The sequence below is a fragment of the Cyanistes caeruleus genome, chromosome 2, assembly GCF_971803275.1.
Source record: "Cyanistes caeruleus chromosome 2, bCyaCae1.hap1.1, whole genome shotgun sequence".
NCBI lineage: Eukaryota > Metazoa > Chordata > Aves > Passeriformes > Paridae > Cyanistes > Cyanistes caeruleus.
Genome location: NC_141702.1, coordinates 48793463 through 48805660, shown reverse-complemented (window position 1 = coordinate 48805660; position 12198 = coordinate 48793463). Strand labels below are relative to the sequence as shown.

At 42.9% G+C, this 12198-nt stretch overlaps 1 protein-coding gene across 1 annotated transcript in view; it reads right to left on the bottom strand.

Annotated features, from left to right (window-relative positions):
• Positions 1–8587: 8587 nt before the first annotated feature.
• Positions 8588–12198, bottom strand: part of DCBLD1 (discoidin, CUB and LCCL domain containing 1) — a 46709-nt gene continuing 43098 nt past the window's right edge. Inside the window, exon 15 of the mRNA XM_086876876.1 lies at positions 8588–11011. Coding sequence (XP_086733002.1) covers positions 10494–11011 — 518 coding nt within the window. The 3' untranslated portion in view covers positions 8588–10493. The remainder of the gene's footprint in view (positions 11012–12198) is intronic.

Genomic DNA, 12198 nt, shown 5'->3' with positions numbered 1-12198 from the left:
TCTGCTGAATGTTTTTTAGTTAAAAAACAAAATTAATTTGCAATATCTGACTGTTTAACAATACCATAAATATTCTGAAGCCCTTGACTAGGAAGAGCTACAAAGACCCAGACCTGTCAAAGGGTTAAGTCATTTAGCAAAATGTGTAGGAACTGCCCTTTCTCTCTCTTTGTTTTGGTTGATGTTTGCTTTCCATGCATTTTGAAATATTCTAAGTTTTCCACTGAATTTACAAAACACTTCCCTTTAAGTTACAACTTTTAGTCCTGATTTAAGTCCTTTTGTTCAGACTGAGTGTCTGTTTTGTGTTTTAAATTATACTTTAAAAGAAATAATCTCTCACCTATACTTGAGTGGTCATCTCACCCTAAAGCATGAAGTTCCTCTGAATGAGCAGAGAGCTCAAGTGAAAAGCAATGGCGTGGTAACTGGTAGTACTATAATTATGGTAGTGCTTAAGGATTTATTGGGAGTGTGTAAGCAGAGGGCAGAAAACTGTGAGCGTAGGAACTGTCTCAATAGACAAGGCTGAGTCATGTTGGATGAAAAGATGTAGAATGTACAATTGGTGAGGGCTGAAACTGTTAGCTATTTATTTTTTAGCTCTAAATTTTTTAGGAGGCTTTAGATATGGGTGACTTCAGCAGATGGAAGGAAGAGGGAAAGCAGAGAAATGTAGATCAAGTTGTAAAACAAGCAGAGGACTAGAGGCAGCTATGAATGAAGATGATAGAAAGAGAAGAAACAAAATTACTTTGTTACCTGAGGTCAAAGAAGATGATTCAACATTTCTTTGTGTTCCAGTGTCCTGCTGAAGGAGCTCAGAGGCTGCTTCCAGTGACTGTGGTCATTGAATAATCCTCTGCATGTTTTTTTCCCAGAGACCCATGTGACAGAAGAGAAACACGTCCTGACTTAGGATGTGTAAGAAGTCTGTTTTTGCTGATTAAAACCTCAGCTTAATGACCTGAAAAAAATGGGCTAACATACTTCAAGCTTGCCTTTATAAGCTTGAACTTACACTACAATAATTGGAAAATATTATCACCTTGGTCCAGTGTGTCTTTTCCAACAGGACGCAGTTTCCAATTCTTCAGGAGTTTCACAGTTGTAAGGGAACTGAGGAGTTGAGAAGTGGAAAACATGCTGACTTTGAAAGAGAAATACTCGATTTCTTTGGATTTTCTTTTCTCATAGATATTCTGTTCTCATGTTGCTTTTAATGCTTCAGAGTAGCCTTGTCCTAGCTACTCTGTTCACCTGATATTCCCCTCCCTCAGAAGTACTTTGGAATCTGCTTGTGACGCCTGCTGCTGTGCAGGATGTGTTGCTTCTGAGTCAAATGTGCTAAGGTTTGTGTTTCCCAGCTCTACCTAGGTAAGCATTGGAGCTGCCAATGTTTTGAAGGCTCTACAGGACTATGCTCTTCAGTCCCCTGTGAGAGGTATGTTAGAAGTCCACCTCTTGATCCCAGGAGACCTGGCTACAGTTTTTCTTTGTAACTTTTTACTGGGAATTTCGATCATAGTTCCCTTCAGAGTTTTTGTCACTCTATTTCTTAAAATTTCCTTTTTTGAAATGCAAAAGCACCGCAGCCTTAGCTGGCTCCTCAGCTTCCCCTGCATCAGTTGTGGGGTCATCAGCTCTCTGCTGCCTGGTTTTCAATGGCTGGGTCTCAATCAGGAGGTTAGGAAAATGTAAATACAAGTGAAAGTACAGGCATTCACAGACATGTTTTCATTGCCTGTAGTGCTGAAAGTCAGGGGGTGCTTCGGAGACAGCTGGTAATTTTTCTGTTAAAACTGCAAGTCTTCAAATATATTTGTAAATCTCTGTACAGCCTGTTGATTAAATCTTAATTTGCCTATGAACTGTCTAAATATTTGCATAGCTATTACTTCTGTCAAATGAAGTAAGTCAGATTCCCATGAAAATATTTTTTCTAATGTTACTTTACTTGCTGTTGTCCAAGTGTTTGTCTGTCATCAAATTATTTAGGGGAATGTAAGCAATAAAATGCTACTGAACTGGAATACTTACATATTTGGTCCACTGGGCATACACTGCTGGGAATGTCCTTGACATGAACGCTTTCCCTTCCAATAGTAAATTGAGTGTCCCTATTCAATCCCTGCTGGAACAACCTGTAGAGAGTTTGCCACTGTTGACTCTTCTTCTGCTAAAGGTTGGGGAAGAAGGTTTCTATAGGTTGGCAGTGCTGATCCTCTCATGGAAGTGAGGCCTTTGAGTTACATCCATAAATGGCACCAGTTCCTCTTGGTTCAGTTTATACTTTGCATGGTAGTCTGTGGTTCTGTGAGAAGGGATTCCTTATGGGTGCTACAGTTTAAGCCCTGCAGTGGTTACCTTGAGCTTCTGAGGGTGGCAGGTTTGGGCTTGGGACTGAGAAATTGAATAGCTGTGAATTGAGTGCTGCTGCAGGCTTTCCTGTTTATTTGATCTTCCTTTTTTATCCAGTGTGGCAGTTTAGGTGTTCTCCTAATTTGTGAGAGATGTGAGGTGTTTTAAGGCAATTCAGGAGGCCAGCAGAATTAGGGTGCTCCTTTAAGTATTATTTGAGGTGTTATTTTAAATCCAGGTCCCATATTACTAACTTTTATTTTGAAATGAAAGACGTGGCGATTCTATGTATTACGACCCCCACATCTTACTAAGTTAATGGGGTTGGGGTTGAGTGGTCTGGGTAAGTAGGCAAGTGTACTTGGGGCCGTGTCAGTTTTATGCAGTTTTCCGTGTCCAAACTTGTTTATTACTTAGTAATTGCAATTTGTGATCAGAATCTTCTTTTTCCTGCAAAGTATCTGCATTTGTATGTGGTGCCAACAGGGGGCAGCAGCTTCCTTCCAATATTCAGCATTAACGTACCTTTGAGAAACAGAACCTATTGTTTCATGGGTTGGGGTTTTCTTGTGGTTTAGTTGGTTGGTTGTGGTTTTTAGTTTTAAAAAAATAGAAAAACTTCATTCATTAGAACTATTTCTAGAAACATGTAATCTTAAAATAATTGACATCCAGTCTAATTGACATCCTGTAGCAAGTAGTTTGCAGATGGCACATATTACAGTTAAAAATTGTCCTCTTTATATATCAGTGAAGCATATGTCCAAACACATATAAACACAGACATACATAATTACATACAGATCTGCACTCATGACTTGCTAAAAACCACTTGATTATCCCCATCAATTACTTTAAAAAATGAGTGCTCTGCTTTCTTACAAGCTCAGAGACAAGCAGTGAAATGTTTTATCTCTTGTTTGTGGATGGGTTAAGGCTTTCCAAAAGAAGAGACAAAATGCACTGATAAAATGTGAAGTGTGAGATGGCCAGGTAGGTTCGTAAATACTCCTGCCTGTGTTTCACCGGTGTCCTTCAACCATGATACAGAACCAGCCTTGTCACATTCCTGGAATCTTTGCTGGAACAGAGACTGCCCATGGTCATGTCAGATGAGAAGAAGTGGGGAAAAAAAGATGTGTTTTGCTCTAGTCCAGGTTCAGACAGAAGCCTCTTGGTTGGAGAAAGAGGAAGGTCAGTTCATGTTGACCCACCTTTGTCTTTTCTCTCCTGGTGCTCCTTTCCAGAGACCACCAAATGATAGTCCAGTCCACAAACCTTGTTTGTTGTCATTAACCAGGTGATCAATAGAGCTGTCAGCAGAGACATATTTATGTCCTTGGTGCTGGTCCTTGTACAGTGATGTGGTTGTATTATAAAAAGGAGAAGAGGGACCATGACTTCATATGTTAAAAAGTTACCTATGTACATGAATACTTACCTTAAAGGAGTATGAATGTCAACTGCAAGGTCTTTATAAGATAGTAGAAAACTTACTGCAGCATTGTTATCAAAAGTCTTGCTTTGTGTTGTGGCATGTCAGAAAAGGCTTGTGTGGCCTTTTGTGATGAGATGCTGAAAGCGCTTGATGCATGAACCATCCACAACCTTTCCACATCCATGTATGACACCGGCATTTCCATATAACAGGCATGCTTTATCCAGGTCACCTTATTCAAATTTTATAAAACTGTCTGTCAGAACAGATGGTGTCACTTAAGGATAAAAAGCTTAGCCATAGATGTGAAGAAAAGCTGCCTCTTCAAGTGAGGTCTGCTAGCTCGTCTTAGTCTTTATCGCCCCTGTCTTTCTTTCCCTCCTCAACAGAGGACTTTTCACAGGTTTGTGGCTGGTGTTTTCAGAGGCCTTTGCATTTTTTGGATAGGTTTGATTTGTTGCTACAGCTCTGGACAGGTGGCAGCATATCTGTCTATCTCAGTTCGCCCATCTGCGAAATGGTGTTTGCCTGGGCCAGAGAAATTAGGATGAACGAAACACATTTGTAAAGACTGATTTCTAGTATATGCTCAGGGGGTTAAATTGTTCAGACCAGGGGTGGGGTGGTGGGTGATACTGCTGTCTTTCTGGGTCTTTTCTCCTCTTGTTTAATGGCAAGCATCACCATCTTCTCTGCTATCTGCCACTCCTCACGGAGGAGGACTTCTGATAAGCTCCCTGTCACAGCTCAGGCATCACCCATTGCTGTATGTTTCTGTATTGTTTGTTTTAAATTGGTCTTGGTGTTTCTTTTAAGCCTAGAATTTTGGCTCCCTCTCTACCTTTTTGCCTGCCTTCTAGCAGGCAACATACATGTGTTTTTTAAGTCTATTATTGTCTGTTATCATCTGATTTGGCTGAGAGAATGTTACAAGCTTTGAATAATTTATGTTTGTAAATTTTCTCATTCTTTTTGGTAGCTCAGGTTTAGTAGGAGGAAATGCTGGGTATTCAGGGTACTGTTACTCTTTGGGTTAGCTAATAATGCAGATTATTAATACATTAAGGGAGCTTTTCCAGTAAAGTCTGTTAAAAATTTTGTGTCTAGTCAAAATTATGGATTCTTGAGGTCTGTTCAGGGTGATTATTCAGGACACAAATGCCTTAGTAACACTGCTATGTCATATTTGTTGACTTATTTTTTTACTATGGTAAAAAATTATGTTGTGTTTTAACTTGATTAAGTTGTCTCCTTCCTGGATTTCTCTTTTTTATACTGGTGACTGTATAAAAATAAACAGGATGATAATCTTGGATGTCACATGGCAGAGCAGTAGCTGTGTTGTGAGTGTCTAAGTAATGAATTAACTCAGCCCAGGACAAGAGGTTACTGAATAACCTTTGCCTACTGTAGATGGCAAAGGTTTTTTAGGACTTACAGCCTCTTAATGTGAGGCGAAGCCTAAACAAATCGGTGACGTTTGAATGAAAAAGTCTCCAAATTCTCATGTCCAGACTATACAATGAGATAGCACAGAAAGTCAGATGTGAGGCATCCTCCTTATCACGGGTAGCATGGATTTTCTCCAACTAAGGATGTCTTCCCTCTTGTCTTTATCTAGTTTAGAAATACTTTATCTGACTCCTTGTCGCATGTCCTTAATGGATTGTAGGACTGTACTGGGGGGAGGAAGGGGGCTTCAAAAAAAGGAAGCCCTCAGGAGAGGTTTCTATTTTAAGTTTGAAACTGATTGTGCAGAAATGGCACCTTCCTTTTAAATAAGTATGTTCTGTGAAACTCACTCTCTTCAATAATTCTTAGGCATTGCAATGGTAGTCCTGTTAACCCCACAGAGCTATGGGTTATTACCACAGGGTAATTTTCTGTGCAGGTATCAACAACACTGATGAGCTTCAAACGAAATGGCAAATTCTGCTTTCACGCTGTACTAATCACAGTGGAGGCTGGAGGTCAGTACAAACTTACATCATAGCTGATATTGGAAAGAAAGGGCAGTACACAATTTTTATTATGGAAAATAATAAGGAAAAAGGAATGCAACAACATAACCTTGTCATTCCTTTTCGGTCTGGCCTGATTACAGGCTGGGGAGCCTTTAAGAGGCTCACTTGCTGAGCAAAGCTAACCTGATTTTGGAGAGGGGGTGGAGAAGAATACAGATGTATTTCTGCAAGGTTACTTTTCAGTGGACATCTGATCCTGCAGGACTGCTGTGAGACCACAGACTCCCATCTTAGAACTCTCTTCATTTTTTCACTTTTTGTTGTAATGATAGTGATCTACCAAAGAGGCAAGCACCATTACGTATCTGCTCCTGTAATGGGACCTATAGCCTGATATTCCCATCCTGTGTAGAGAATATTTTGTACTTCAGACAGGGTTCCACTAAAACCTGCCCATGGAGTGAAGGACTGCCAGTTCTCTGGCAGCCTGTGGGAAAAATCTGAAGAAAGCCTGCATTAAAAACTTAATCCTCCCAGGTTTTAGCCATGCCAACAGTGCAGACCAGCCATGGGATTCACAGGCTGCTTCTAGTGATTGGAATCCAACTTCCTGTGTTTTTTCAAAATAAGGAGTCAGGGATCTGTCAATACACACAGGTGCTAGAGACACTGCTGTGACTGCTGCCATTTTAGCTCTGTGCTCACAAGGCTCCTCAGATGCTTGGGGTGCAGATCGGCCTCAGGGCTTTCCCTGCCTGCCCCATCTCTGCAGGCTGCTGTAGTGAGTGGGCTACTGAGCTGCTTGAACCCATCCTGTGGATGGTGAGGGAGGCCTGGAGAGGGAGGTGAGGCCAGGCTGCTGATCCAAAGATCATAGAAAGAGAGCAGGTGATGTTCTAACCAGGACATACTCTGAGCCAGGAAATCCAAATTCCAGTGTGGGGCTACTTTTAATCTATTGCCTATTGGAAGTAAACATCATGGTAGGTGCTAAGGTAAGGTTTACTATCTGATGTTTAGCAAGTAAAAGAAATAGAAAAATACTCTTTAGGATTACACTTGATAGGAAAAAATACTTTTGTATGCATTGGAAAGGTACTTGATAGAAGAAATAAGAATTTGTGATCTATTTGCCAGTCTAAGGAGGTCACGGCAGATAAAATTTGTGGTTTTGCTGTGGTATTTTTGGAACCTTTGTTGTAGATGGGGGCTTTTTGTAATTTTTTTGTGTTTTAAATATAATGCACCAGCTGGAAATGCATGCTGTCATTTTTTGGTTTGAGCTGTAGGTAGCTGACACCATTTTTAGTTTTACACTTTCCTACCTCAAGAGCCACCTCCTTCGGTTCCCTCGGTCAGACGTGCAGTTACAGAGCTGTCCCTGTTCCCAACAAAGTCAGCGACTTGCTGTCAGTAGTCAATGGGACAGGCAGGTCCTAAGTGTCAGGAGCAGTTAATATTTAACCTTTTTGTGGACTCTGACTTGGCTTTACTGTTCCAACCCACTGGGAGTGGCTGCTTGGGGAAGAAGTTTGGTACCAAAACACCACTGAAAGTCTCCATTGACCAGAGGATCAGATCAGACCCTGCTCTCATACAATCTCTAGAGATGCTGGAGAGAGATCCAGAGCTAACAGGCCTTCTGAATGTGGAAATATCCCAAAATGGTGCATACTCTAACCTTCACTGTGGGACAAAGGTTTTTAAACCTATGGTGTTTTATAAGGCTGTCTGCTTGTGTTCTATCTGCATCTGGCTTTGGCGGAGGACAGGCTGATGTAGACAAGCTGGAGTTTGATGTAACAGTATGTAAAAACCATTCAGAGGATGGATGGATGGGCACTGGCACTGGTAAGATTCAGGAAATCCTCTTTCATTCCTACACAGAGCTTTGTATCTCTAGCACCATTAGGATACAGAGATGTAGAGTAGGAAGTTCCCTTGTGTATCTGCTGCTAGGGTTGCTAAAAATTTCCTAGGCCAAGGTGGAGAGGCCCGAGGCTCTTAGTGTTAACCAGGCTCAGCAATCACTCAGATGTGAACCATGAAGCACCGTGGCAGTGACCAGGAGATGTGCTGCCTCTGTCCCTGTCAGCACTAAGCTGCTGTGAAGGGAGGCTGAAGGTGTTTGGGGATCTATTTTAAGCCACCTTTGCAGGTTTGTTGGGTTTCTTTTGAGGGGGGTAAGGATGAAGGCAAGGTTCAAATTGAGATCAAACTTTCCATTAGGCTAAACCAGCTGTGTTAAGATGGATTTGAGTGACAGCAGAAATGGACAGATGTTGCCAAGGAGCTTTTGACTCTTGCTGCAGATGTGCCAAGCATGTGGCAGAAATTTGGCAAAATGTGCCACAGAAATGTGGCAAAAATTTCATTGTAATACAAGTACTGTCACCTGCTGCCTGGTCCCCTTGCATTGCTGTGTTACTTAGCTGCCTCATTAGGTGGGGAGTAGGCCTAATTACTGACTTGTTTGTCAAGTGACAAGTCAGGCTAATTAGTTGTGTGGGCAGAGGATTGGTTTCAAGCTCATCAGGAGGGCATCCTCATCCTTTCCTCAATCATATGCACCCAGCAGCGGGGTTTGGCGCAGGAGTTTGTTTGTGGGCTCTTCTCTAGAGCTTATGGACAGAAAATCTGGGCTAAATGGGGCACTGAGAGAATCTTTTTTTAGCCTGTCACACTGGGGCCGTGAATTGCAGCAGCGCAACTGGCACTTTTGCAGGGCGTAAGGAACACTTCCTTCTCACCCTGCAGGGTATGTGGCGGGAGTGGGCGTGCAGCGATGATCCAGTCACCCAGTGAAGTGGCAGGGCTGTGTGGCTGATTTACAAATACCAGTGTTCTTTATTTACACAGACATGTAAACAACAGAAGGTAAACAACACCGCCCAGCTCGGTCTAACAAACAGGCTGCTGCTGTTTCACTTCGGGACCTGAGGTGTTTTAGACATTTCACAGAAACTGTATTGACAGCAAACACAGGAAGGCTACGAGGTTACCTTGACTCTTTCTTCTTTGCATGGGAATCGCATGCACGGTGCGGCAGCGCGGGGGAATGCCACCACCTGAGGCCGCAAAACAAGGGTATGCAAAGAACCCACTCAGAGCTTGCCTTAAGTTCAGGTCTGGCTGGAGTTAGCAGTATTCGTGAGCAGTACCACTGCAACCACTCTGTCCTCTGAGAGCACTTTCCACCCAGAGATCTGAAAGCACTCTGCGAACAGACTGATCAATCTTCATGGCATCCTTTGCAAATCATCCCGTTTATGTACAAGGAAATAAAGGGAGGGCCTTCAAAGAGCGACTTTCCCAGAGCTCAGGTTTCACTGGTCTCGCTTCCCAACCTTGTGCCTTAAGTATAGCACCATTCTTTCTTCACAGAAGTATATAGCTTCTTGACATTTTAGGACAAGCTTTTGAATTCAAAGAAATGCCCCAAACACTGGAGGTAGGAGGGCAGTGGACGGTCCCAGTCATGACCAGAAGCTGCTCTGCTCCAAAAGCTGCCCCTGCTGAAAGAGGAGCCAGCTACTGTGCGACACATTGCACCCAACCCCAGGCTTTTTCAAGTTTGTCTGAAAACGGAACTAAGGGAAACATTAGCTGCAAAAGGAAAAACTATTTGAAAACAACGGTGCTGATCTTGCCGGTCTTGCAGATTTAACTGCAACAGCAACCCATACACACACTGTGTTTTAGGTAGCTGGAATACTTCTAGCAGAAATGTTACACTAAATTTGTAAGACAGAAAAATACCTAGTGGAGAAATGAAGAGTTCGGGAAGTTTGCTGCTTTGTGCCAAGGAACAAATTTCCTTATAGTTTAGCAGCAAAAGAATCAACGTGGGCTTGAACAGCATTGAATGATCAGCTGTAAATTCACATTTTGGTTACAGACACACTTCCTAGATAAAAAAAAAATAAAATAACTTCCCCCAGATTAACTGGTATCGGATATGTTGTTTTGTTTTGTTTGTTTTTCTGGTTTAGGTTTGCTGGGGTTTTTTTTTTTCTGTTGTGGAGTGAAAACCATGGCTTGAACCCAAAACCAGTTTCAGCCTTTATACCTGTTTTCTAACATGAATTGCAAGTTTCATGGGCTCAGCTTGTACGCTAGATCAAATTCAAGCATGTGAGAATTGCTGCTAAAAAAGCAGCTGGGAAGTTGTGTTTGAGCACAGCATTTAAATACTCAGCTGCCTTCTCTCATGCACATTATGCAGCAAGTAGTTTAACTTCTATCCTCCCAGTCAGAATTACAGCCCTATCTTCAGTTATCATAGGAAAGGAGATGAATCAACACAACTGTAAGATACACCATTTACAGCTGCCAGAACAGCAGCAGGTAAGATAAAGACAGAAAAAGAGGACTGTTTTTCTTAAATAGGCATTCCTGCAATCCTTTCAAACCCCCAGGTGAAAAGGAAACCTAAGAAATTCTCCTTAAATAAAAGCTATGTACAAATTGCACACATTGCAAATGGAGCACTGAGATCAGTTACAGAAAATAAGATGTACAGTCTTCACTGATAACATCTCTCTTGCTATAAACAGTGATAAACAGCATATGCTTTCTTCAGATGTCAGAACCCAGCAAGACAGCAATATTATGTACACAGGGCTTGTTTGCCTTCTGCCTCCCACAGCAGAGTCCCTCCAAACTCTGTTTTCACTTCAGAAAGCTGTGCAGTGACGTTCCTGCGCACCGTGCCGCTCCTGCTCGGCAAATCACAAGAGAGCTGTCATTGCTGTCTGGCTTATGGGCTTTAGGCAGTCCCTGGGCGTGGAGTAACCCTCGCCCCCGAGAGCAGTTTGCTGGGGCTTCTGGTAGTCTGTGCTGTAGCTCACCGAGGTCAGAACACCATTAACTTTGGGTTTGTCGTAGTTTATGACACTCTGGGGTGTCTGATAGTCTCCGTTCCTGGTGTCGGTTTTACATGAACTGGAGAAGCTGCCAGCAGTAAGGGAATGTATCTGAGAGGAGGCGACAGGAACGTTGTAGCCATTCTCAGAGGGGAAATTACTTTCTCTTGCTATGTGCCGCTCTATGATGGGGGTGGCGTACTCGGGCTCTTGGCTGGTCAGGGGCAGAGCATATTCGTGCCTGTTAGCTCTGTGAGGGCAGTGATAGTGATTTTCGAACTCAGAACTCCCCCTTCTTCCCTCCTCCTTGGTGTCCATGGGGCGAAAAGTAGATCCTTTACGTGTTACCGTCCCAGTCCCAATCATGAGAGGCTGCTGATAATCTAAAAGAAAGCATTAAATGCTCAATAAAGCATAGATTGGTTATCTTATATATATATATATATAACTTAAGCATAGATAGGTGTTTTATGTTGAAAAACTACACTGTTATTTCATGAAATGCATGGTTATTGGGGACGTGAGGAAACCTTTCCCCAACACAGATCCTTCAACTTCCTTCAGCCAGCAAGAGTTGCACAACATGGCAGAAGCTCTTCCACAGAGAAGCTCCAATCTGCCACCTTTTTTCCTACTCCCTCCCTCCCTTTCCCTACCTACCCTCTCCCAAATCAACTAACATTTCTGGAGTATACTTGAAAGCCCCAAAAAAAAGAGTGAGATCAACAAAATATTAGCAACAAACTGGACAAAGGACACTTGAGGAAGATCCACAAGCCAGAAGTTCTCCAAAAATGAGTGTTCCACTTTCGGAATAATTAAAATGCCCAGAGGATTCTTAACGAGCCGGCTTTATTTAAAAGGCATCTCACAGTAGCTGACTGACAAGAAGGATGAAGTTAGGCAAAACGGCAGCCAAGAGAGTCAATGGAAGTGTGAAATGTGCTAAGCCAGCTCGGCACGGCTGCAGGCATGCCAGGGGGGATGAGCTTGGGGGGAGATGCAGGAACGGTGCTGCTGGAGGAACTGGGCAGTCACCCAGTCAAGGGGGATGGCAGGGATAGAGTTGGCCTAGGGCAAACGGCCTGAGCAGGAGCAGGGAGTGGGATGGAGGAAACAGAGCCTCAAGAAGTGCGTGTTTGCACCTCCAGTTAAGGTAGGTGCCAGGCTGCCGTGTGAGGAGATCTGAACGAGGAGGTTTTCTGAAAAATCCAGTAATACTGTTATGAGAAAAGTGAACGTTCTAACTTTCTCGCTTTGGCGCTGGTGACAATCTCTTACAGATACATACAGTGGCCTGAACAGCTCTAGTAAATGACACTGCTAAAGTATCGTGTTTTCATGCAGGCGTGAAGAAGTTAGCTCGGTTTCTGTTCTGGCATCGCGGTTCATCTGACATGAGCGTCGAATTCGATCCCATATGTCCTGTGAATCTTTTTGGCAGTTTCTGGCTGTGTCCCAAACTTCAGCATGTAGGGTGAAGGTGTTATGATATTTCACTAAGTAAGTAGTGCAGCTCTCCCCAGCATCGCTGCCACCATCCCCAGAAATCTCTCTCGCTCAGGATGAA